Source organism: Podarcis erhardii (assembly GCF_964252035.2).
Source record: "Podarcis erhardii genome assembly, chromosome: 3".
Lineage (NCBI taxonomy): Eukaryota > Metazoa > Chordata > Lepidosauria > Squamata > Lacertidae > Podarcis > Podarcis erhardii.
In genome coordinates, this window is record NC_138507.1 from 59,645,169 (window position 1) to 59,672,596 (window position 27,428).

At 41.9% G+C, this 27,428-nt stretch overlaps 1 protein-coding gene and 1 long non-coding RNA gene across 6 annotated transcripts in view; one reads left to right on the forward strand and one right to left on the reverse strand.

The window, feature by feature from the left end:
* The window catches only part of EPB41L2 (erythrocyte membrane protein band 4.1 like 2), an 82,822-nt gene extending 62,586 nt beyond the window's left edge, over nt 1-20,236 (reverse strand). For 2 of the 5 annotated variants that reach the window (XM_081855267.1, XM_081855263.1), the window contains exon 1: nt 20,007-20,027. In XM_081855267.1, the coding sequence (XP_081711393.1) occupies nt 20,007 (1 nt within the window). In that variant the 5' untranslated portion in view covers nt 20,008-20,027. Of the gene's footprint in view, nt 1-1,344; nt 1,428-20,006; nt 20,029-20,102 lie in introns of those variants that run through there. The other 3 variants (XM_081855265.1, XM_081855264.1, XM_081855271.1) reach the window with 3 other exon arrangements.
* An 86-nt stretch (nt 20,237-20,322) lies between these two features.
* LOC309338296 lies at nt 20,323-25,421 on the forward strand. Its single transcript, XR_014154848.1, has 4 exons — nt 20,323-21,175; nt 22,962-23,074; nt 24,203-24,294; nt 25,335-25,421. It is a non-coding gene; the product is annotated as an uncharacterized lncRNA (long non-coding RNA).
* Nucleotides 25,422-27,428: the final 2,007 nt, after the last annotated feature.

Sequence of the window (27,428 nt, forward strand, 5' to 3'; positions counted from 1 at the left end):
GTCAGGTTGTAAAGTTTTTGAGAGGGGTATTTCCATACAGATTACTCTCATGAAAAAAATACTCTTTAATCATGCATTCTGCTATTGCTCTTGGAAACCTATAATAGTAATACATCTGAATAGTTATGTCATCCCGAAATTTTCAAATTCCTGATAAATTATGTCAAAGGACACTATGCTTGATTCAGCATTTAAATCTGTAACCACAACAATGCTACTCTTTTCTTTCCGCCAACAGAAAATATACAGAACAAGTACATAGGCTACTTAGTAATTTAGCTATCTGATTTTGATCAGTAATAACATTTCTAAAACTCTATCATTCTTCAAAAGCAGAAATGCTACATTAACCAATACTCTTTAAGGTGTAGTACTTTTACAGCTCAGTCTTATGCAGAATTAGATGTACGCAAGCCTACTGAAATCAATGGATAAGATATAAATCATTCAGCACTGAATTGCAGCCTTAGTTTTGGAAAGTAATAAGTAGCAACACACTATCCAGATGGTGACAGTATTTTACAGAGCATTAGTATTCAACTAGTGAGTAACGCTCTAAGGAGAGTCACAACAGCAGCAACACCAACACCAACGAAATGTATAGTAAAAAAATAAGTATGTACCAAACTACTGTTACAAAAGGTACAAGACTAATACAGGATTAGATAGATAAAATGGCTATATGAACAATCTACATGTTTTCAGATACAATGTTCTGTCAAATGCACTCACCATTAACACCTGTAACTGGAGATTTTCCATTTTTATAAACACAAATCAAATATTTTCCACTACTAATATCTGTAGTATAAATTTTGTAACCCTATGGAAGAGGTGCAAAAGAACATACACTGCTTTACAATCCCTAAAAGTTTAAATACAGTTACAGAATAAAAGCACCACAAAAATTGTCTAACAGGTACAAAATAATACTCCTTGTTTAAAGGGAAATTAGATACCATTATTGGGATAAAAAAATATAGCCACAAAAGTGTTGCAGTGAAAAGATCCAGACAATCCCCTAAAAGCATTTCAACCAATACAACAAAATAGCAATGTCATCTACTTGAATGTTCGCAGCTACATACACCCACAAAATTGTCTAGTGTTATTCTTGCAGCATTAAAGTACAGAGCATCCAATTTCAGAGTTAAAAGTCCTTTTTATTGTCGCATTTACTGAACTACTTGCTTCAATATTCACTCACAGACCAACTAACGTGATTGTCATTTAGTACTTGGTGCCACTCATATACTGACACCAGATTGTGATCAAACTATCCACATATTTTTCTACACACACATGTACTTGTTTTTATTTTCTAATAAACCGAAATCAACTCACCCTTTTCACTTGCTTGTCTAAGGCAACTTGAATCTCATTTGCTTTTGCATATCATACTTTGCATATTGATGAGCAATTAAGGTCTACAACAGAAATTAAAAAGAAGTTAAAGGTAAAGGTAAAGGTAGCCCTGCCCGTACGGGCCAGTCGTGTCCGACTCTAGGGTTGTGCGCCCATCTCACTTAAGAGACCGGGGGCCAGTGCTGTCCGGAGACACTTCTGGGTCACGTGGCCAGCGTGACAAAGCTGCTCTGGCGAGCCAGCACCAGCGCAGCACACGGAAACGCCGTTTACCGTCCCGCTATAAAGCGGTACCTATTTATCTACTTGCACTTAGGGGTGCTTTTGAACTGCTAGGTGGGCAGGAGCTGAGACCGAAAGACGGGAGCTCACCCCGCCGCGGGGATTCGAACCACCAACCATACGATCGGCAAGTCCTAGGCACTGAGGTTATACCCACAGCGCCACCCGCGTCCCTAAAGAGAAGTTACACGCATATAATTTTTGTTATGCATATCAAACCAAAGCTATGCAGCCAGCTTATAAAAATCTAACAGGCTCTTTGTGCAGCTTAATGAATAAGTCTCGCCCCACCCAAGTCCCAACTCTGCTGGAGAAAGGCATGCCCAGTGGAAAAGTTGAACTTGGTTCCAACTCACTTCATTTTTGCAGCCAGAAAATGCAAATGAGTCAAAGAGACAGCTCTGTTTTCCTGTTATCGCTCCTACAAAGTAAGAGATGCATTGTAAAAGCTCTGCTAGGTTAGCATGAGACATCTGCCACTTTAGGATAGGGCTTTTATTTGAACTTATTGTTGAAGGTAGTATAATTTGTTCTGAGCAACTCAGAATATTAATACCACTTACATAGCTGGTTAGTCTTAGCTGAGGGTTCAGGGAGACCATATTTCACCATTAAAAGATAATGCTCATTTTATGGGAGATTGCTCTAACAGAACAGTTTCACCAAAACAAACAAAACAGATCAGTACAGCTGCAAAAAAATACAAAGGGGGAGGTGGTAAAAACTATATAGAAAAGGAATCTTAACATGGTTTGAGTAAAAAAGTTTTTAAGGGAAATTGCCTTTATAGACAATAAATGCTGTTAATCTCCTCAGCCTCTCAATGCTCATGGCTTAAAAAATGTTACTTTAAAATTTCTGGCACACCTTCCTGCCAAAGTGGTCTTAAGTGCTTTCACATTATTTCAAACACAAAGCAAAAATATCAAAACAAACAAGAACAAAATCCGTCATAAACACCTAACACTGCAGTAATAAATATCTATCAAAATGGAGAAGTGCATCCCTAGTTTCTTATAGAGCCTCCAGGAAACAAGGAAAAACATCTGGTACCTATATAATAGCATGCCCAAAGAGTATTTTCAACAGGTGGGCATCACAGCAGAGGTACCTGGAGCCAAGCCATATTTTACTCCCTCCGCGAATGGCCAGATTCATGTAGGATGAGGTCTCCTTCACATACCCTGGCCATTTAAAGCTTCATGGGTTAACACAGGACCACCAACAAGAGGTACAGGTGCCAGGCCTCATGCCAACAAGGGTCACACATTATTAGTCTTCATTTTTTTAAAAAAGTCTATTGGACATTTCTTAAGAAAGTCATAACAGAAATCTTGAAGACTAAGGCTTCAGCACTCAATGTGCAATGCTATTGCTAAGAAAGCTTAATCACTGTTGCTAACAAAGTCCGCTTTCTTTACAAAATAATGCACCATTAACTGGCTTTGGTATGGTACACCCAGAAGTAACTCCCTTGAAATCAAGGTAGTTTCCTTCCTACTGAGAAAAAATGTTGATACACCCAGGTCCCATTTAATGAACAAAATGCATTCCCTGGAAATCATTCGTTAGGCAAGCGTTCACATAATGAGTCCATGATTTCCATTATTTCCTAGTGAAATTTTTCTTATGTGGGATTTGTCCAATAACTCCCCCCTCTTTCTCCATGGTTTCTTCCTGGTCATGTCAAAATCATACACAACTGCAAGAAAGCAGAACAAGTAGGCTGAAACAGCATATTTCCTATGAATGCCAATAGAAGGGCACATGTGTATTGCATCCCCACTCTAAAATTCATCTGCATCCACTGCTTAGCCCTGAAAATGCAGCAGTAAATCTAAACCAAACTACATCAAGTAGTGTCTGACAGAAAAACTGAACACAGAGCAAATTGAAGAGAGTTCAAGGTCAGAAAGTGGGAAATGACTAACAAACTCCATTTGGTTTTGGTATTTCCCTCCTACTCAGTTCCACAAGGTTTTTTCATGAGACAAACCTAACCTTCCAAAGTACTATATGTTATTTCCAAATCAGTTTTGTCATGACAGACAAATGAGACTTAATTTTTAGATGTTCCTCAGTAAATGTTGTAATGGTGTCCAGAATTTACTACATTTGTTAACTGCCCTTTGAGGTAATTTGCATCTCATGCTTCTTTAACATACACACTCGCAGCTTTACATGCGTCTCCAAAAAATAATTTAAAATGACACAAAAATGGTGAACACAGGGGAAACGGGGGCAGGAAACCAGGAAAAAACCAGCCAGTAATCCCAGCAGCCTTCATGAGAGTGGGTGGAGAAGAGGCCGTTGGAAAGGGTGATCAGAGGCCAGAGAGACTTGCAGATGGTTTGAAGAGACAACAGCATTCTGTTGCAAAAATGCTGGAAGCAGGTACCCATCTCTGCTGTTCCTCCCCGCTATACTGCCATCTTTTTCTTTGTACCTTCAGAAAGAAGCTATGGGGCTGAAATTGGAAATATGTATGCCTTTGCTAAACTTCAATAACACAATGAAACTGGGAGCAGTGAGTGTACCTTTTTTCAACTGCAGATTGGCCTGTGTGTCTAAAAGGCAGAAAGAATAAGCTTTCTGCATTTTGGAAAGGAACGCACAGTGCTCTTTACAATAATGACTTAGTAGTTCCTCAGGATTTTTTAAAGGGTTATGAGTACACAATGCACAGTTTTATCCCTTTAACCAAGGTGAATTTTTCCTAGTTGCCTGGAAGCATTTCTTTCTTGCCACAGTTGGCAAGACAAGTAGTAGATTCTAATCCTTGTGGGAGGCTTTATGTAAAGTGGGGGATAGGGTATGGAAAAAACAATAAATAATCCACTATGACAGAAGGTACAGAAGCAAGCAAGAATGAAGTGAGCAAGATTTAATGGTGTTTTTCTTTTCTTTTAAGGATTTGCATGTTAAAAATGCAGATGACTTCCATAATATTGTTAAATTCTGAGTATTACTTTCCCAGCTGAATTTACTATAGCAACAAGTATGCTTTGTGTATTTAGTTGCTGCATCATCAATTGAAAATTGAGTTTTATGATACAAAACAAGAGGGTATACTGACTAAAATGGTGATGCTGAAAGACAGCTTCTCTGTATATTGTAATGGGTTCGAGATGTTTTTATGCATGGGTAGGCAAACTAAGGCCCGGGGGCAGGTTCCGACCCAATCACCTTCTAAATCCGGCCCATGGACGGCCCGGGAATCAGCATGTTTTTACATGAGTAAAATGTGTCCTTTTATTTAAAATGCATCTCTGAGTTATTTGTGGGGCATAGGAATTCATTCATTTTTTTCCCCAAAATATAGTCTGGCCCCCCACATGGTCTGAGGGACAGTGGACCAGCCCCCTGCTGAAAATGTTTGCTGACCCCTGGTTTTTTGCAATGTGTTCAGTACTGGACTTTTTATTTAGTATGCTCTCCACTTATCTTAAAGCATAAAAAATGTTAATAGCCATATATGAACAGCAATGGAGGTAGATCTAGTATGTCCATCATTTCTGCCTCCCTTACATGTTTACTGAATTCCTGAAAAGGACTACATTCAATTATATATCTAGGTTTCTTAAATGATGTAACAACCTGTGAACCGCCCTGAGACCCCCAGGTATAGGGTGGCATATAAATTCTATAAATAATAAATAATAATAACCCACATCACATATTTGTTCTGTTCAGATGCACCACTATCTCAGGGCTTCATGCTTCATGGACAAATCTCAGATCCATGAATTTCCTCCTTCTCTTATGAAATGCAATCTTATTTCTCCATCCCTGCTTTGTTATGTGAACTGGCAAATGACGAATTACATTTGCCCTGTAGATCAGTGCAGCAAATAATCCAAAATTTGCAGGGCAAGCCCAATGATACTTTGCCAGTTAGAGTATACTGCAATGACAAAATTGGAAAGAAGGGACCAAGTGCAGAAACTTAAAGCTCATTCTAGGTTCATTCATGTTGCATGAAACAAGTTTGATATTACAGCGATCACTGCCACAATAGTAGTGTGTCAATCATAGTCAGAACTATCAGAACTGTTTCAATCAAACTTATGTAAACTATAAATTCCTGCCTCCATAGAAAACAAGTTCTGTTATAACACAAGTGGAGGGGCAACAGGTTTTGTTTGGTCTTGGTAGCCAAAAAAAAAGTTTGTGGTCACCTGGATCCTACTATTCCCTTAAGTTAGAGTCCTGTCCCTGTGCTCCAAAGCTCAGTATAAAATCAAGGATAATCCCTGCTCCTTTACCCAGACTGGGTCTGGGAGGGGAGATATTGCTCACATACAGATTGCAAAGAAGAATTTATTTGTAGTTCTTCTGCCAAACAAGTCTTAGGAAGTCTGCCCTTAAATGAAAGATCAAGTCTGACCCACTAATTAAATTCATATGGACTTTAATCACAACGTGCAAGATTGTATATCAGTTCCCCATAAAAGCCACAGGAGTGCCTTTTGCAGCTCCCAACATCAAACTAAAAACTCAGTTTTTGAATCCTTCCAGATCCAATGTGCCACAATGCCCCATATTTCCTTTTCAGGGAATATCTGTGGATATAAAGCAGACTTCTACATTTTCATTCATCACAGCAAGTATAATCAGCACCTAGACTTCCTCACACCTTTAAATTGGCAGAGGTGGATGAAAATCATACCAACAGCTGCCCTGTGATCTCCAACTCTAGGGATGAGAGGAAGTCTAAGGATTGCTTATGTGCATGGGAACTGCCTCGGCCCAGTATACCTGAAGGAGTGTCTCCACCCCCATCGTTCTGCCCAGACACTGAGGTCCAGCTCCAAGGGTCTTCCGGTGGTTCCCTCACTGTGAGAAGTGAGGTTACAGGGAACCAGGCAGAGGGCCTTCTCGGTAGTGGTGCCCGCCCTGGGGAATGCCCTCCCATCAGATGTCAAGGAAATAAACAACTATCCGACTTTTAGAAGACATCTGAGCCCTGTTTAGAGAAGTTTTTAATGTTTGAAGTTTCACTCTGTTTTTAATGTTCTGTTGAAAGCCGCCCAGAGTGGCTGGAGAAACCCAGCCAGATGGGCGGGGTATAAATAAATTATTATTATTATTATTTCCTCCAAGCAGTCAAACTATTAAGCAATCTGGCTTCCTTCCTTTGAGTGGTGACCATGTAACTTCCTTGGTTGCTTGGAAGTGAGACACATTTAGGAAGACTACATCTTCTTGTTTTTGAGGTTGAAAGAATTTGAAGCTAATCTTGGGCATGACACTACTACCCAGATCCTCAGTTCTCTTGTATTATACACAATATAAAGGCAGCATGAATTAAGTCATATTATTAAACAGAAGATTAATTCCAGGACAGCTGTTACCTATGGTCACATTCTAAAATCCTAGGGTTACAGAACTCAAAAGAATAATCAGCATTGTAGCTTGATGGAATCTGAACAGATAATCCATTCTGAAAACACAGTAACAGAAAGAACAGACCAAATAAAAACCCACACTACAAAAATACTGGAGCAGCGGTTTATTCTTCTCTAACTGATCAGGAGCAAAGCAATAACTATTTAATTGCAACATTCAGAAAAAAAGAGATAAATAGATTTATAGATCTAGGTAAAAATAAACAAGTTGCTACTACCCAGCAAAACTTTGCTACTGTATTGATTGCCCTTTTCCATAGTCAAAGAGATGCAAGCTAACGCATGTCGTCTGGAAAAATTACAGAGGATGAAACAGTTTGGCTATTACTACTTAAAGATATCTGCAGAAATGAGGAATGCCATGACGTCTGATGGTACAACTAGAGGAGCATACAGCTGTGTTTCAGGTATCATTCAAAAGGTTGCATTCAGACACATTAAACCAGTTTAGTGCTACATAAATAAGCCTCAAGCCCTGACAAAACTACTTTTCTATTTGCCCTCCATCAATAGTTTTATTTAATTAATAATTTGTTACATTAGAGTGATACACTGAAGTTCACATTTATATACATTTACAATAACTTTACAATAACTACAGAGCGTCATATGATTGTACATGGACTTGACATTTGTTATTCCAAAATATTAGGAAAATAGTCAAATAGTTTTACGGAAAAGTTTTCTGATTATTTAGTAAACAGGAGTGGAAAATATTTGTACCCCGAAGAACAGCGAACAGACACATTTCCTCTTCTCTCCATATCCCCATCAGTACACAAGGATGAGGAGGTGAAGCTTCCCTTCCTAATTCTCCCCCTTCTTTCTTCTCCCCTCTTACTGGCACTAGGAACAGCTAAGAACGATTTGATTGTAAAAAGGTCAGGGAGTTGCTTTTCTACAGTACATATAAGCGAGACAACTTAGAATCCAATGACAAAGCAGCTCTCTTCCTACAGAGAATTTCAGAATAAGACCTTGTGACTAATGAGGAATCCAAGCAATTTACAGACTTGCTCTTTAATTTTAAATTTAGAAACTGCTGATATCTTGGTACATTATGTCAAGTCATAACCATCACATGAGGAATGGTTAGAAACTACACTTAAGATTCTGATTATTAATTATCTTTATTGTAAAGCTTTGCTTTCAAGATATTGAGGAAGGAGAGTAAGTCTTTAGAAAATGTCCCTCTCCTTCCACAATACCATGAAATCCAGAATCTAGATTGTCATTGATCAACAGTAATGCCTTGCTTGTGTGACAGGACAGGAATTCAAGCAAAAGCAGTAACATTTCTTTAAATCAGACAACCTAGAGTTGCAATGTGAACTGTTAATTTAAGAAGGCATAGCATTTTAGCTATGAAGTACTGAAGATTGAGCTAATATTTTTTTTAAAAAATATTAAATTATATCCCACCATTTTCCCCCCAAAAACACAGCATGGGACTCCTCAAAACTACCTGCTTATCCATACTTGCTTGCACAAAGCTTACATGAAGGTTAAACTATGGACAGTCTTTACTGAAAATTCATTGTGTTTTGTTTGGGGGCAGTTATATGACAATGAGCATTCATCCTAATTTGTATACAAGGTGCTTGTATATCACAGAATCATAGAGTTAGAAAGGACCCAAGGGTCATCTAGTCCAACCCCCTGCAATGCAGGAATCTCAGCTCAAGCAACCATGACAGATAGATGGATCTTTCCACTAATCATTTGTTTACCCTACACTTTTCAGTGCATTACCCTGTTACTTTCCTAATTGCAAGAAGTCAAAATTTAAAAGTGGATTGGTTGTGCGAGGATGATAGAAAAGAAAAATGTAGCTGGCTGCTGCAGGAGGACTGCAGCAGGAGGACAAAAGCTTGTAAAAAATTCTGCAGGCCAGTAATTTTTATAAACCTACCCACAAGGCCGTTTTACTGACTTGCAGTTTGGCTGCATCTTCCTAACGTTACCACTATCAACAGAAAAGCCTCAAATGAAGGCTGAGAGTCAGACTTTAGAGCCAAACAAATATATTTCTCAAAAACAGTGCTAAAGTAATGTGAAATCCAAACAAAAGGCTAGGAGACAAAATCCAACATAGGGAAACATGGGGAAACAGGCCGTAAATGAGAATTCTTCAAGTAGACTATTGATATAAAGCATATTACCTGCTTGGCTAGTATGGTGTGACAGATTTCATTTTAAGTTCTTAAGCTTCTTTGGGAGCTCTGTGAAGACAGCATGAGATTTTTGAAGTATATTTTGTACACAAGGCTAGCTTTCTACCGCTTACAAAATTTTAAATCAAGAACATAAGAACATACCAAAAACATAAGAGTTTAAGATGAGCCTGCTGAATCAGTCCAATGGTCTGTCCAGCATTCTGTTCTTACAGTGGCCAACAAGATGCTTGTAGAAAGACTGCAAGCTGCTCCACCGGCGATTCCCAGCAACTGGTATTTGAGACATGACACCTCAAACAGTGGATGCAGAATATAGCACTAATCAATAACCACTAGCCACAATGGCTAGGTCCAGGGGTCAGCAAACTTTTTCATCAGGGGTACGGTCCACTGTCCCTCAGACCTTGTGGGGCGGCCGGACTATATTTTGAAAAATTTAAATACCATGCAAGCCGGTCCAACAGTTGCCTCCGGACCTAGATGAGGAACACACTCTGCATGCACTCAGGAGCGCGTCTCGGCACCGCCCACTCACTGGCGTTGTTGACGAGCAGCAGCCGCTCCATTGGCCCGTCGCTACAGAGCTCCTAGGTGGCACACACCATGCGCTGCGGCCCATCATTCAAGGTCAGGTCGGCAGGCAGGCACACACACACACAGAGCGCTGGGCAGGCGGCGCACAGCTCGCCCTCCAACTGCTCTGGTGGCCGCCGAGCGCGCCACCAGCAGCAGCGCCAAGCCGGGCGCCAGGCTGAAGCCCCGCAACGCACCTGTCACAATGCCCATGGCGCGGCCCACACCCGCCGCCCGCCTGCCTCTCCATCTGTGGCCATGCCAGGTTTACCTCAGCACACGGGCGGCGAGGAACTTCCTGCAGCCAATCCGAAGTGGTGCCAGCGTCGCAAAAGTCAGTCTCCACACGGCGAGGCATCCACAGATTCTTTTCAAGGAACCGCTGTGCTGGTTCAGCTCAGCGCGGGGACTGACCGAGCGGGCGGCAGGGGCTGTGGGCCGGATTTACAAGCCTGGTGGGCCGCATCCGGCCCCCGGACCATAGTTTGTCGACCTCTGGCTAGGTCAAAAGTTTGAATTATGTTTCAATTGTAGCTTAAAATGAACTTAAGTATATTCCAGTATTTTCAGAAGCAGTATTAAGGGGTGATACGAGGTCGTTTGACCACATGTCCATGTTTTCATACATCTTCCCCGAGTAAAGTTCCAGTCCTTGGATTTTGCCGTGTTGAGCTGCTGTTTTTTAATAGCTCTTTGTCCGATATCTATCCAAGGCAGCACTGAACAGCCTTTGGCCTTTCAGATCATATTGTTGGATTCCAACTCTCATTAGCCCCTATTAGCATGGCCACTGATCAATGACATAGCACAGCTACATGTGGAGGGCCACATATTTCCTACCCTTGATCCAAGGGAAGCAAAAGTGACCATAGTGTTAGCAATTCCATCAACAAAATACGAACATGTTCCCATGAGTTCTGAAAGGAGTGAAGTTGTTTTAAGTAAAAATGGTTAACTCCTGATTTAACTCCAGCATTTTGCCTTTATGGCGGAAGAGGCTCAGCACACCATACAGATTAACATCCATAGTATTTTCAACACTGGGCTCCCACAAAATGAAACCATACATTGGTAGTTACTCTAAAGCTCTCATATATAATACAATATCTAGGCATTTTCAAGACTTTTCCATGTATTTTATAATATATTACACCTTTGAAATGAGATGAACCAAAACTGTTTCCATCTAAGAATCAAGCATTTTTCTCCTCAAATATTTAGAACACAATCTCTTGCAAACCTATGAGAAAATATATCACTCCTGCAATTCAAATCTTGCAATGTATCCTTATTTTTGCATATCAAAATGCAAATTGATCAGTAAGTTGTTTCTTTAGATGCTCTCAGACTTGCACATACACTGTCCAACATGCATTCTTACTTCCAACACTTACTGAACAGTAAAAATAAATAAAAAATAATCATGATGCATTAACAACATTTCTCAAGTGTTTGAGAAAAAACTACTTACGCAAGTAAAAGGAAACGAAAAAACTATTGACAGGAAACAAGAGAACAGTATACTGATCATACAGCACTATGCTGACAACTGTCTGATGCTGCAGTTTAGATAACACATGAAGAGTCAAAAGGTTGAATTGCAAACCCAGTGCTTTGTTTCCTGAAGCAACATGCTTTATCCTTGCATTCAGAGTCTATCTGCTTCACAGCCATGGGGAGGGATTAAAATTACACTCTCCATTTATCACAATGGTACATACAGAATGGAAAAGGATCATGCAAAAACTTGTAGTATAGCATATATACCTACTAGATTTGGAGTTGAGAGACCAAAGTTCAGGTTTCCTACACAAACATGAAACACACTGGGTGACATTAGTCTACTCACTCTCAACCAGGTGGTGGTTGTTTTTTTTAAGCTACCTAAAACAGTGTTCAGTGGAACTTGCTCCAGAATAAGTCTGAATAGGGCTGCAGCCTAAGTTACAACAAGTACACTCTTAGCAGAACCCCCACTTTCTGAAGAGAACACATGTTAAATAAAATTACTGTACTAAGGTGATTTAAATGTTATCATATCTACTGAAACTATGTAGGAAAATCCTATTTTATTACATTTACATCACATTTACTCTGCTACAAACAACTTCAACAAAGCACAGAACCTGAATACCAATATTCATTACTACTTGCTATTTTAGAAATCTAAAAAAAAAAACCCACCAAAAACTTCTAAACTGCCACTTGACAACTGCAAAAGACAAGGAGTGATGAGAAAGTAAGGGTTGGGTGAGAATTCATTTAATAATGATTTTTCTTTCAAGCTGCTTCTCATACATATCAGGAGGTACACACAAATCTCTTATAGCATTCATTCACTACTAATTTATAAAGAAAATATTAAAGCAATTCCAAACAGTTATATATAAAACTGCTACATATATAACTTTACATGGTATGTAAGTTGCAGGACAATTTTATATATACCCCAATTTCCAGCAAAACCACCTAATGCCTGCACCACTAGGAGGTCTGATCCAGCTAAGCAACTTGAAGTCTTAAAGTGAGGACCATTTAGTACAGATTAACTAAAATTGATTGCAATCGGTGGGCATCTACCCCCAAAGTAGATCCTGAAAAACTGAAATCAGTCTGCTAGTGTGAGGCACTCTAAAAGTATTGACTTTACTAATGCTGCATTAGCCAAAACACAAAGAAAAAAGGCTACCCCCGCATAAACAGCAAAGTGATTTTAATACTGCTCCCTAAGCATAAAGCTTTCAAATAGGAAGATAGCAGCATTGAAGTCTACAAAACATAAACCACTTTAAACATTACCTGGAGCACATGAAAACATAAAGGTAAAAAATCACAAGCACAGAAGCTTTTTTCTCTTCCCAAAGCTCATGAGAAATATCCAGAGAGACGATAATAACACCAAGTCATGCAAAAATATGAAGTGGCTTTTATTAAAAGAATTTATTTAAGGGTAAAACAACCTATTGTGACTAAATTTCCACAGTAGCAAAACAGAAAACAATGGGTGTGCCACATTTTTTAACTATAAGAGAAGCATTTTTTAATATTCCATATGCACACTTTGAGACTTCCTAACAAACTTATATACTCAGATTGTATATTCATCAGTCATTTTAACCAATTTAAATCAGTTTTACTATTTTTTTTCTCAAAGCAGCAAAACAGAAAAAATGCCAAAGTATCCTTTCATTCTACTCAGTATCTAACGCAAAATATCTGCAGAGAAAAAATAACTCATTTCTATTAAATAACGTATTTTCAACACTGAAACATGAGTTTTTCCCAATTAAATAGCAAAGCAGCATTTTCATTTGAAACAGTAATCCAAATGGTAGAGATTCATCGAATCATAGAGTTGGAATGAACCCAATGCAATGCAAGAATAACAGCTAAACAATCCCCAAGAGATGACCATCCAGCTGTTTAAAAACTTCCCGCTTCCAAGGCAGTATGTTCCACTGTCAAACAGCTCTTACTGTCAGAAGTTTCCTAATGTTTAGTAAGAAACTCCTTTCTTGTAATTTGAATCCATTGGTTTGGGTGCTACCCTCTGGAGCAGCAGAAAACAAGCCTGCTCCATTTTACATGTGAAAGCACTTCAGATATTTGAAGACTGATAACCTAGCAGTTCGAAAGCACGTCAAAGTGCAAGTAGATAAATAGGTACCGCTCCAGTGAGAAGGTAAACGGCGTTTCCGTGTGCTGCTCTGGTTTTGCCAGAATCAGCTTAGTCATGCTGACCACATGACCTGGAAAAACTGTCTGCAGACAAACGCTGGCTCCCTCGGCCAGTAAAGCGAGATGAAAACCACAACCCCAGAGTCGTTCGCGACTGGACCTAACTGTCAGGGGTCCTTTACATTTAACATATCACCTCTACCTTCTCTTCCCCAAGCTAAGCCCACCCAGCTCCCTCAACTGTTCCTCATAAAGCTTGGTTTCCAGACCCTTAATCATCTTGGTTGCCCTCTTCTGCACACATTCTAGCTTGTCGATATCCTTTTTAAGCTGTGGTGCTCAGAGTACTCCAGGTGGGGTCCAACCAAGGCAGATTAGATTGGTACTGTTACTTTCCTGGATATGGGCACTGCGCTTTTGCTGCTGCATCCTAGAATTGAATTAGCCTCTTTTCTTTTTCTTTTTTCTTTTTTTTTTTGCTGCTGCATAACACTGTAGGCTTATGGTCTACTAAGAGCCTAAGATCCTTTTCACATGTACTGTGTTAAGCCAGGTGTCTCCTATCCTATATTTGTGCATCTGATTATTCCTGCCTAAGTGCAGTACTGTACGTTTGTCCCAGGAGATATGATTAAGTATTCACTTTAAACAAACTGAAGTACACCAAAGCTACTTAACTGAAAAAAAAAATATTTATTACAATGCGGGCCTCAAGTAGAAAGATATTTCATGTCTCTTTGTTTTTTAAGGAGTGGGGAAAACTACATCGCACTGCAGTCTAAATCATTGTCGTTCTGATATTTCTGTGTTCAAATACCATCTGAGCATGTAATGCACAAGAAGTTAATGTTTTAGGCTTCAAAGAAATCACAGCCTAAATTACAGCTAGAAATTTAGTGCCTCTGAAACTGAGCCACTAGGTCACATTCAATTGGTCACATTCCAGAAGCACTACACTGCCACGTATGCAGCATGTCTTATGTTCAATAACTCTTATTGTAAACAGAGTCAGCAGCTGGATAATTTTATAGTAAATTAGATGCTTCATGGCACTTGTTGCCTAGGTAATGTGCTTAAATATAAAGACTGTAAATAGATTTATTTTATTATGCATGGAAACCATGGGTATGTCAGAATTAGACATACTAATAAATGGCTTTTTAAAAAAAAAAACACCTCAATGACCCATAATCCATTAAATACATTGAAACTGTTTCACTTTTAGTAAATGTAGTTGGGGGTGTTTGAATTTGCAAAAGGGCACCGGAACAACTTCAAAAAAGAGAAACAAAAATTGTGCTATGAAAAAAAATGACAAAACTTCCTAGTTTTTCCTGGGATGTGCTGGCTTTAAAATCTGTTTTTGCTCATGGTTTTGCTAAACAAAAGAACAATCTTAATAATTCAGTGACTGACACAGAAATTTACAGAAGCTAAATCTCAAAGTATAGTGAGTGACTCTGGACTCCCCTCTTTCAGGTTATCCACGTGTGAATGTGCACACTCTCCCTACTTTGAGGCAATGTCTTTTTTGCTAAAAAAAAAAAGTGTTTAGGGGTACAGTGGTACCTCGAGTTAAGTACTTAATTCGTTCCAGAGGTGCGTTCTTAACCTGAAACTGTTCTTAACCTGAAGCACGACTTTAGCTAATGGGGCCTCCTGCTGCCGCAGCGCCACTGGAGCACGACTTCTGTTCTCATCCTGAAGCAAAGTCTTAACCTGAAGCACTATTTCTGGGTTAGCGGAGTCTGTTACCTGAAGAGCATGTTACCTGAAGACTATGTTACCCAAGGTACCATTGTACTCTCATTTTCCTACTCATATTGAAATGCTGCCCTTTAATGAGGCCAAACTTAGATTCACAAAATGTTTAGGGGTATGCGGACCCCTAGAAAAAAGCAATGCTTTGAGGTATGTGCAAAACACAGAACTTGGGGAAAGGGGGAGTAGTAACGTTTATGGTGGTTCATTTGTGACCTAGCAGTCCCATTTGTTTATTTACGTACTTCTTGGCCCACATTTTTACATTAAACATCTTTGAAGATGTTTACCATAGAACTCTAATACCATAGAAGTTAGTTCAAAGTCACAATCAGAAACTCAATTTCCTTTCTATGATATATATTAACACACAATTTATCATTAGCACATGGGCGCACACACACATGTACTACTCTTATGAATGCAGTCAATAACTTTTAAAATAATTAGGGACATAATTGTAAAACTGTCATTCTCTGAACTACACATCCCTTTTTCTGTTCCACATATTCTCTGGTCACACTAGTTTTGCAGGTTTCTACAGTGCTCCAAGATATACCTGAAAAAAGGGGAAACAGCTCCTAGCAATGTGAACAGCAATGCTGCAATGCATGTGTACATTTTGGTACGACTGTCATGACCATCCACTGAATAATGCCCCTGACAATTAACAACTTTTCCAGACCCACCCAAAGCAATTTTGGAAATATTTATGCTAAGACTTCGACCTTTTTTCCAGTGCATACCAATTCATTCCAGAAGATATTACCTACACTGATCAAACTCAAAAACTGCAAAGTGAAAACACACAGATGAACAAGACCAAGCAAAGGCAAATATAGTTTATTCTGTACTTTTTTAATGTGTGAGCAATAAGAACATGGACACAAAACAACTACTATTACCCAGAAATGCATGGTGACTAATGATCAATAGATCTAGGCCAGGCCAATGCCTGGATGGATGACCAGATGGGAAAAACATGTAAGGTGCCTTGCGTTCCATAACAGAAGGGAGGTGGTATACAAGTGTAAATGAAATGAAATGAAAAAAACTAAAATAATATAATATGGCACAGTAACTGAAGTGTGGTACTGCTGACACAAGGAAGCTAGGGAAACAGGCTATCTCCTATCAAACCTTATCTATATTGATTTATAAGAGAACTTAATTTTTCAAGATCAGAAAATGTAGCTTAATTTCTGGCAGGGAAAGGCAATGTGGTATCTTCAGGTTTGTGCCTTACAACACCCTTCATCCATGAGCATGGGAATGCTGGCTGGGAATGGTGGAAGTTGTAGTACAAAATTATTTGGAGAGCCTGATTTATGGTATCCACCTTTAAACACATAATGCCTATATACAGAGATATTCACCCAAAAACCATTCTACTAGGCACCCACAACAGAAACTTCAGGCACTTATAAGCAAGAGTGACTATTCCACAGAGAATGAACCAGCAGATAAATGTGGGGTAGAAAACTGTGATGGAAAGGGGGTGGGACACTAGTTCTGTCCATGGTTCTCAGAAGCCCACCTTCTGAAATGAAATACCATTCGCTCCTCCTGGGCAAAAGCTTCACCTCTTAACTGCAGTGCACTTTGCCCACAGAAATTCTTTAAGATCATCTTTTCTACAGTCCCCTCTCACAGCCCGCCCAACTCCTTCCATGGAGTTGACCGGAATAGCAGACTTCATATGCCTGTCAAATATCTAAAGCACCAGCATTGTGATGTCTGGCAGTCATCTCTATCCCACTTCTCACCTTCTAGAGGGAAATGAGTGTTAGTCACCTCCAGCATCCTTGTCTAAGTCCCTCCTTCCTTAGTCTAGCTGTTAATCATTATCACCACAATCAAATTGCATAAAAAGTGATATTATGCCCACATACTTTCTTCCTTGCCTTCCCACCAACTTCAGAGGTTACCCAGGGCAAAGATGACCATAAGATTAAGTTTTGCTATGTTAAGTTTTCCTAATGCAGTATAGGATTAAATACAAAAATATTTAGTGTTTTCCTTTTGATTTCACCTACTTACGGTTCCTCCTCCAGCTTTTAATAAACACACTGCTCAATTTGATTTCTGTACTGCTTCCCAAACACACCCAAAAGCTGTTAGTTACACACACACACACCATTACTTGAACCACTTGAGCTACACTACTGGGCTAAACTGCATGAGAAACTAGGAGAGGGATCAAATAGAAATGTCAAGCAGCAGACTTTAACTAGCAGTCTCCTACTCCCAGTAGACTTCATAAGTCAGTGGGAATCACTCAGCTTCTGATCTAGGTAATAAGCAGGTGATGGCAAGAAAGAGAAGTAACAGTGCACTCCTTGCCAGTAGGTTACATTCATTTTCCCACCATCCTCTCTAGAAGGTGGCACTAGCCTCTTTAGAACTGCCTCACTTTCGTTGTCAAGCTCCAAACAAAGCTTCTTACTTACAGATCATACTATCCAGATCACCAGCAAAGCTACAAGTTTAACAAATCCACATGCAACTCTTATCTCAAACTCTTTATCCAAAATTACCCCTCACATGTTGCAGCATCCTAGCCTCAAAGACCTAACAAAACAAAACACAATGTCAAAATCACATCCATATTTTTTAGCTTATCATGACCAATATTTTTTAAAAAGAGAATATGGCTATGCTATGCTAGGCAGACACTTAAGACAAGTGGAAATGAATTCTTTCCATAGTTGCCAAATCATATTCTAAAAAGCACATGGGCACTTGAGTTATGGTGAGCAGAAGTTAATAGTATTTTATAAACAGCCTTTTAGCATTTCCAATTTGTGGGAGATGAAGTGGACTTCTTCCTCAAATGTACAACAGAGAAAACTTTACCACTCCACCTCTAGAATTAGATTGCTGAATGGAATGGTACTGTTTACATGAACAAGTATTGTCACAGCCCTATTGTAAAAGCCCTATTACAGCTTTTGGATTTGTCATAATGGGCCAACACAATATGTGTATGTGTATATTGAGGAATACCAAATTTAGCCATCCAGCAATCTTAAAACTGAAGGTGTGAGGAGTGTTTCTACCATATAAAGATAATACTTGAGGGGGACATACAGCCTAACTCCACCCTATTTTGCTTCAAGTGATCAATGAACATACTCAGCACACCTTAAAATTAGAGCATGCTGTCTTTAGAACAGCTTTGAGTAACCATGACGTTTGTGGTGTTTTCAAAAGGGAATAGGGGTAAACGGGCTTCAATGCAAGCATGTCAAAAGATCGTTTTGGGGGGCCTAATCTGGCCCGCGGGTCGGTTTAATCCAGCCCCTGTGGCAGTTTATTTCCTGGGGTAAAAAACTCAACAACTTCAACCCTAATAAAAGCTCAACAACTTGGTTGGCCCTCACTTCATCAAATCTGGCCCTCTTTGAAAAAAGTTTGGACACCACTGCTTTAATGCAACCCATTTGCAACCTACCACATTCTAATCTAATTAAGCCTGCATAATACCTCCTGCGTCCATTTTAAGCTTTTTCATCATGTCCACTTTCCCCACCCCACTCGCTACTTCGCTTCGCATCCCATTTGCTCTGAATAACCTTTCTCGGTATACCAAAATCAGTACGCTGTGACTTTTTAGTTGGTGCCGATAAAGCTATCACCCACCGGCATGAGCTTTAGTTCTTCCCACTAAATGGGCCAGGGCTCCCCGCCCACCAATCACGGCAAACACGGGAGACGAGCCTCCACATAAACACATCGCGTTACGACGCAGGTCACAGCAGTCCCGGCGGCCTGCAGGGGGCTTCCAGGACAGCGAATACGTCGGGACTCTCGGCCAGGAATCGGCATCCCAGAGCCTGGCGCTCATTCCCCCCCCCCACGCGGATCACATTCCCGCGTCGTGGCGCGCGCGTGGGAGGGGATGTAAACGAGGGAAATTTGAACAAAAGGTGGAGAGTGACGGCTTCCCGGGGGAGGGGGGCGGCTCAGCTGAACCCTCGGCAGGAAGGAGGAGAAAGCCGCTGCTGGGATTAAAAACCTGCGGAGGGAAAGAGGGCTTACCTCTCCCGCCCCGCACACATCCAAACCCCGCTAGGCAGGATGCCACACGCTGCACACACCCCACGCTTTGGAGAGGGGCAGGAACACGCGGTGCAGCGCCGTTTCCCCGCTTTGCTTTTGCATCCTCCTCCCTCCTCAGCGCCACAGTGCCGTCCCTTCCCCTCGCGCTGAGGGAGGGCAGCGGATTTCCCGAGGAGGAAGGCGGCGGCGGCGGCGGCGGCAGCCCCAGCGGACGTGCATCTTCGCCTCAGAGCTGCTCTCCCCCCCCCCACCCGCGCTATCGTCGTCGTCTTCGCCGCCGCCGCCTCTCCTCCCTACCGGGGCTGCAGGCAGAGGAGGCTTGAAACCCCCCCAAAAAAAAATCCCCCCCCCACTCCAACCGCGAGGCGACTCCAGCTGGAGCCCCACATCACCAGGGGCTGAGAGGAGGCGGCGGAGCGGGAAGAGCAGGAACCCGCGCCGTCGTAGCCGCCTCCCTGCCGGCCGCCCCTCGGGGAGCAACTCCGCCGGAACTGAAAGCCAAACGGCGGCCGAGAGAAGGGCGGCTCGGGGTGGGGGGCAGAGCAAAAGCCAGGCCGCCTGTCTATGAGGAGAAAACGGGGGAAGGGGGACCCGGCTCCGTCAAGAGAGCGGCTGCTGCGCTTCGCCTACTTCCCCCTCAGGCTCACTCCGCGTCCCTTTCGCTCGCTCGCAGCCGGCCGGCTCCCCAGCGCCGCCTCACTCACTCTCGGTTACGACAGCGAAGCCCGCCAAAAACAAGCCAGCGCTGCTCCGTCCCGCACCAACTTTGCCGGCGGCGCCTGTAGGGCTTTCCTACCTCCTCGGCGGGCTTCCTCCTCCTCCTGCCTCTCGCTTCCCCGTCTGGCCGCTGCGCCACCGCCTCCCTCAGCCTCCTTCGAAATTGAAATTCCCTGGCCAAGGCCGTCAGCGCGGCTCCAGCCCCCTCCCCGCGTCCCGGCCTCCGCCAGCAGCCCCGCCCCCGGTTTTGACCCTCGGCCAATCGCAGGCTCCAGAACGACGGCCAGCCCCACCTATTCCCTCTTGGGTGTTGTGTTTCTCCTCCCCTCTCGCGCTCTGCCCATCAATCGGCAGCCTCTGTTTCTCTTGCTCAGCCACCCTCCCTTCGTCCCGCTCTTTCTAGCCACGCCCACAATGGTCTTCAGGCGGCTTGTAGTTCCGAGCTGGCCCGCCTTCGCGCTCCTTCGCTGTTGCATAGACGAGGCTGGCCCAGGAAGAGAAATGAAAAGAAAAGAAAAACAACTGTGCGCGCTGATATGGGCAGGGATTGGTTTGGTGCATGTGAAATCAGTGTGTTTTTAGCGGCGCTAGAAATACGTTTCGTATTAAAGAAAAGCCGCAGACGGAGATTTGGATGGAAGTAAAAGGCTTCTTGTGTCGTTTATGTGATCCATCATGTTACAGGTTAAGGATTTCTTGCTTGCCTGGCATTTTGAAGGAGCTGCCGTTTGTTGACCTGCAGTTTTTATTGTTTTATGATCGCTACTGTTCACTCTTTGGTTCTGGTGTTTTGCTTTTATTGTGGTTATTGTACATCTCTCTGAGGTCTGTTTGCTGGACTTACTTTTATGTAAGCCTGCTATCTTATACATATTTAAGGCTAATTAAATTTAGTAGAGCTGCTGAGTGAACAGCAGTGCCTAGAATTTCAGGCTGGAATCCAGTCCTAGATGAGGACAAACAATCAGCGGTGCTGTGGGATGTTGAAGATTCTATTTTAATAGAGTGTTGTTTTATATAACATTAGCAGCCCAAACATTCAGTGGTGCCACATGTTAAAACAAATTCATCATGCAAGTCATCACATATTCACATCAATCCAAAAGATGGAGGGATAGCTTCATTGGTGACCTCCAGAATCCAAACCAGGAGGTCAGGGAATAATGAAATACAATTTAATATTAACTGTTTTTAAGCACTACATTCTATACAAAGGTGATGATATTTCAGACAGCCCCAGCCTTCCAATTCACAGTCTAAATCAGATGAGTGTTATGGGAAAGGGAAGGGAGATTAAAAACAGGATGTGATATGCTGAGTCCAAAAGAGCAGATATGAGAAAAGTTCTATCTAGGAAGCAGGAATGCAGCTTTTAACAATTCTTGGTCCTCTGGACTCGCTATCACTAGGTTGCTTTCCCTTCACTTTTGCAGTCACAGAGCACTTTATAGCTGTAGAATTCACACTGCAGACAGTGGAAGCTCCAAGAACAGTTTATCCTCTGGCTGATAATCAGGAACAGGTTATCTTTCCCCATGTTTCTGTGTAATTTCAAGAGAATTGACCCTCATGGAAACTTGCTTGTATTTCACTTTGTCTTTACCCAGTCCATGAAATATAACCATACTTTACCCTGACCGTTAAGTCCAGTCGCGGACGACTCTGGGGTTGTGGCCCTCATCTCGCTTTACTGGCCGTGGGAGCCAGCGCTTGTCCGCAGACAGTTTTGCCAGGTCATGTGGCCAGCATGACTAAGTCGCTTCTGGCGAAACCAGAGCAGCGCACGGAAACGCCGTTTACCTTTCCGCCGGAGCAGTACCTATTTATCTACTTGCACTTTGATGTGCTTTCAAACTTCTTGTCAGCAAAGACCTTTGCTGAACCGAGTTAATGTTTTAGTAGTAACTATAGATTAGGGCATACTGCTTAATGCCAATTTACTTCTCTGATATTATAACCTCAGCAAAACATGAAAACTGAGCTTATCTTTTTCACCTGAGGCAATATTTTGTTCTGTCATCATTTCACTAATGGGCAGGCTGATCCTAGGAAAAAGACGGCTGGGCTAATAGGATGCTCATGCTATTGGTTCCTGAAGGGGACCGTCAGTAGCCTAAAGGAACTGTTCGAGCAGCACTGTCCCTTTTAAGGAAGATTCAGAAGATAAAGTATTTATTCACGTAGCGCATAGTTAAACTATGAAACCTGCTCCCACAGGAGGCAGTGATGGCCACCAACTTGGATGGCTTTAAAAAAGAGGATTGGAAAAATGAATGGAGGATAAGGCTATCAATGGTTGCTAGCCATGCTGGATATGCTATGCCTTCATGGCTGGAGGCAGGCGCATTCCAAGGAACAGCCCATATTATTGCCCAATGAGTGTAGGGTCTCCAGTGGCCAAGGAGATCAACAAATGATGCCTATAGATACAAACTCTGGAGCATCACCCAGACAGGGGCTCCAGTCTTCTGAGAAATAAAGCAGAAGAAACCTATTAGCAGCCCCTGTTTGCCAGGGAAATGTCAGATCCAGAATGGGAAGAAAGGACTGCAGTTCTACTCGCAAGAAGTGCCAAAAGAACATAAGAAGAGCCCTAGTGGATCTGACTACATGCACATGTGGTGACCAGCCATGAGAAGCCCACAAGCAGAGCCCTGAGTGCAACAACCTTCTGTTTCATCTTACCCATGGCTGATGGGATATCATGGTGTACCCTCCAAAGCTATATGTCATTTCTCACAGTTGGCCTTGAAACTGAATTAAGTGCTGTGCTCTGCACATTAATCCTACTTTGAGCACAACTGTGTCTTTTGAATTGAAGAAGAGTCAAGTGATTGCTTCTGAATGGGCCGCCTACAGTAATACTTGGCACAGTTTGCGCTTGTAGTTGTGTCAACACAGCCTATGTGTTTTGTTTCCACATTTCTGTTTTCCCCAGAGCTTGAAGAAGCTCGGGGAAAATGGCAGGAATGTTCTACAGCTCTGGCCCTGATTGTCTCCAGAAGCAGCAGAAGCAGCTCTTTCTCCTTCAGCGATCATGAACTTTTGAAGGTATGAAAGGAGAAAAGTCCCACCCTGATCTTTTCCTCTTATAGCTGCTTTGCTGCGCTGCGCTGCTGCAGCTGCTGATGTTTTTAACAGCATCAGCCTGAGCAAGTTTAATTGGCGTAGGGTTATAAACAACTGGAGCTGGGGGACCCTTCTTTCAATTAAATCTCCCAAGCATAGTGACAAAAGCAAGATGTTTTTCCTGGATTAGGCAAGGCCAGAAAGAAAAGAAAGCATCTTTATAATTCTCTTCCCTCTCTTTCCTCAACCAACTGTCCTCCTTAACAGTGTGCAAAGAGTCTTGGGCTTCAGCTGTGCCTTCTACATCCAATAGCCGATTTTTACTCCCTTTCTGTGTGTTTTTTAGGCTGTTTGGCTAGGCTGCGACTGTGACCCCTGGCTTATGTAAAGGGAAAAAAGAACCACAGCAGAAAAGTAAACAGTCTAGCTGTCAGCGTTGTTGGTTTAAATGACAATGCTGTCTCCATTCTCTTCCACGGGTCTCATTTATGCTTCAAAAATGAGGAATTTATGAGCTGTAAAGGGAGTTTCTGGTGAATGCTCTTTCCTCACAACACACACCACAAGAAAACATTTAAGCTGTAGCTCTATGAAATTGTTATCTGGACACATTTTGTTTGAATCCAGTGTGACTTTGTTCTTGAGTTTTCAGGGTGGACAAAATGGGAATAATAATTCCAAATGTCCTTGAGCTATGAAATTCTATTATTTTTTGAAACTATTGGGTTTTTAATGGATTTTTAAAAAAATCTAACAGTGATATTCAACTAAATGGAGGATAGACCCACTGAAATTAATGAATATCACTAACTTAGATTCATTAATTTCAACAGGTATACTATGAGTAAAACTTTGTTGAATACAGCTCTATATTTATACCTCTGGGTTTTGTTTTAAATGTTCTTAAGCAGCTGGATTGTATGCTGTGCTTTATCCTTCGCTAACCTAGTACCCTCCCAACGTTTTGGACTACCAATTCCCGTCAGCTTCCATCCAGCAACAACCTATTTAATGGTTCCGAAAATTGGTAGGGCAAGCTGTCTGCTTACACAGCGAAAGGTGTGCTTTCCTTTCATAAGATCCAAATCCTTATTTTGTTTCTTATACTAGGTCAAGCAACCTCTGCCTGGGCTTAGATAGGCATTGGCATCAGAGAACCGATGCCCTCCATTAACCAACCATACAGGCTGGAGATATGAAGGGTGAGCAGACAAGTACTATTTTACCAGACGAATGCAAGAGCCTCAATGTGTCTTTTCCCAGCTCCGCCAGTTGTTCTGTGGCTTTCCCCCTGTGGGGTTCACCAGGAATTGGGGTGAAGTTCCCTCCAGTTCCAGTGGGAGTTTTATTTCTTTTTCAGCCCAATAGCTGGGTGAGGGGGATGGGATTTTCTTCTGGATCATAATCCCTCTCTGTGTGCTGGCAATCCACACCCACTCTTAAATAAATAAATGCAGCCGCAGTTGCATGCTACACGTTTAGCATTACACACATTTTGGCCCTCCGTCTCCTTTTGAGCGTCCACTTCTCTTGCTAGGCCATGGTGACCTGTACTCTTGCTCCCTGGGCTTCACCAGCTTGGGGCTGACAGCCCATCAACTATAGCTGAGCAAGGCGAATTACTTCTTGATATGGAGTCCAGCCCAGCCGTTCCCATGGCTCCCAGCTACAATTTGCCTCTGTTGTCATATACAGTTCTACCTCAGTCATGCAACCTACTCTTCCGTTTTTCTCTCAGGCCTCGGAAAACTTTTGGGCAACCCTGGGTCAAATGTAACTGTCTTTATGGGACTCCTTCCCGTTTCCACACAGCTAATTATTATTAATAGCTGTACTTATATTATGACAGCAACAAATGAGCATTTGCAGCTATTAAGCGTTGCTCATGGCAGGGTTGGATGCTAGTAAATTGTGCACGAGAAGTTCAAGGTGCTGTTTTGACTTGTAAAGCCTGTGTAAGTGGTTTTTAAAACGGGTCATATGATACAGTGCTTTCTCCCAGCAAAGCTTAAAAGAGCCGATTTGTGGAGAGAGGGTTTTTTCTTAAAAGAGAAACAGATGGCAGGGTATCTTGATGTTAGAAATTCCATCCTATTCTTACCCATGTATTGAAGTCCAAGTTGCTAACCGTCATAATATTCCACAGGATTTGAGGGAGTGTATGGAAATCAAAGGCATTTTAAAAGGGGGGAAAGTTTCCATTTTTGTCCTGTTTTACGAGTTTGCTTTTTTTCTTTTACAGACACCTAGAATAGTCACCAAATCAAATTGCAATAAAATGGTGGACCACAACTTAAAGCAGTTCTGTCAACAAGGCTCATAAAACAATACCACAAAATAAAAATTAACAATGAAATACTGTAGTTTTCCTTGTATTGGATGAAGTTTTTTGAAACAAAAATCATGTCAAAAAACTGGAGTCGTCCAATACACGGATAGTGGCATGGGGGGTGGGGAAGATGCTGTTGCGCGCAGGGAGCGATCTGCGGGAAGCACTCCCTGGATCATTACCCATGCACAGCGGTATGGGGGGAGAGGTTCAACAACTTTGGGCCATCTCCCCTCATTTTCTTAAAATTGAGTCCCCCAAAATGGGGGGGGTGTCTAATAGACGGAAAAGTACAGTACTTTACACTATTTGCAGCACCACATTGCCAACCCTGTAGCTCCCTGCTGCCAACATTTTGAAGAGCTTCCAGCTACCATATTAGCTTAACTACTCTTTAAAATCTTCAATAGATGTTGATTTCTCTCCCCCTCTCCACCTGCTGCAAGGTTAGATAAAACAAAGATGGTTTCCCCAAAACCTGCACATTTTGGAGTCGTTTCCCAGAAGTCAATTGTTTGATGCCTGCTTTGTTAAGTTTTAGGCATCACATAAAACCAGTCCTATTTTCCTGAGTTATTGTTATTGCTAGTTAATGTTTGTATGGATATTACTGCTATTACTCATTGCCTTCCGTTAAGAGTTTTGGTGTAATCCTTGACGCCTCCCTTTCCATGGAGGCGCAAGTTACAGCAACAGCCAAGGCGACATTTTTCCACCTTCGCCACATCAAGCAGTTGGTCCCTTACCTTTCCCGGCCCGACCTGGCCACAGTGATCCATGTGACGGTCATCTCCAGGCTTGACTACTGTAATTCGCTCTATGCGGGGCTGCCCTTGAAGCTGTCCCAGAAACTCCAGCGGATGCAGAATGCTGCAGCAAGACTCCTCACGGGGTCCCTGCCATGGGAGCATATTCACCCAGTGCTTTTCAAGCTGCACTGGCTTCCGGTGGAGTACAGGATCAGATTTAAGGTGCTGCTTTTGACATTTAAAGCCCTTCACGGCCTAGGACCCTCGTACCTACGGGACCGCCTCTCCCGGTATGCCCCACGGAGAGCCTCAAGGTCCATAAATAGCAACACCCTTGTGGTCCCGGGCCCTAAAGAAGTTAGATTGGCTTCAACCAGAGCCAGGGCCTTTTCAACTCTGGCTCCGGTCTGGTGGAACGCTCTGCCTCACGAGACCAGGGCCCTGCAGGATCTGATTTCTTTCGGCAGGGCCTGTAAGACAGAGTTGTTCAGCCTGGCCTTTGGCTTGGAGCCAATTTGATTCCCTCCCTCTCTTTCTTTTTTCTTTTCCTTCTCCTTCTGCGATGAGGCTACATTTTAATATTTTAATGTTTCAGTATTTAATGTTGTATTTTTTAATTTTGTTTTTAAGTTGTAATCATTTAACTTGTTTTTATTATTGCCTGTAAGCCGCTCTGAGCCCAGCCTTGGCTGGGGAGGGCGGGGTATAAATAAAAATTATTATTATTATTATTATTACTCCTTTTATTCTTGTTGGTTCTTTATTGCTGCTTTACGGCAGCAAGGTTTTGTTATCTAATTTGATAGCTTTTAATGTTAAAAGCTTTTATTGAAAGGGTGTATTCTGAAAGTTGGGGTTTAGGTCTGAAGTTTCAATATTTTCGTACCCAGGACTCAAATTGACCCCAAACATGCATCTGGGGACCCGTTTCTTAATTTCTTACCATATATTTATCTGTGGTTGTCCCACTTGAAGACCCAATGCTTTAGGGTTGCTGCTTTACAAAAACAAATACCTTTTACCATGCTTTCTTACCTTTTTTACAGCAAATGATTTGAAATTGTTGTGTGAAATACACCACAGTCCTGCAAGTATTTTTTCCCCTAACATAACAGCTGTATGTACTTATTATATGTACTTATAACACTCAACAAGATAGCTCAGTTGGTAGAGCATGAGACTCTTAAACTGAAGTTCATGAGTTTGAGCCCCATGTTGGGCAAAAGGATTCCTGCTTTGTAAGGGGTTGACCGTCTAA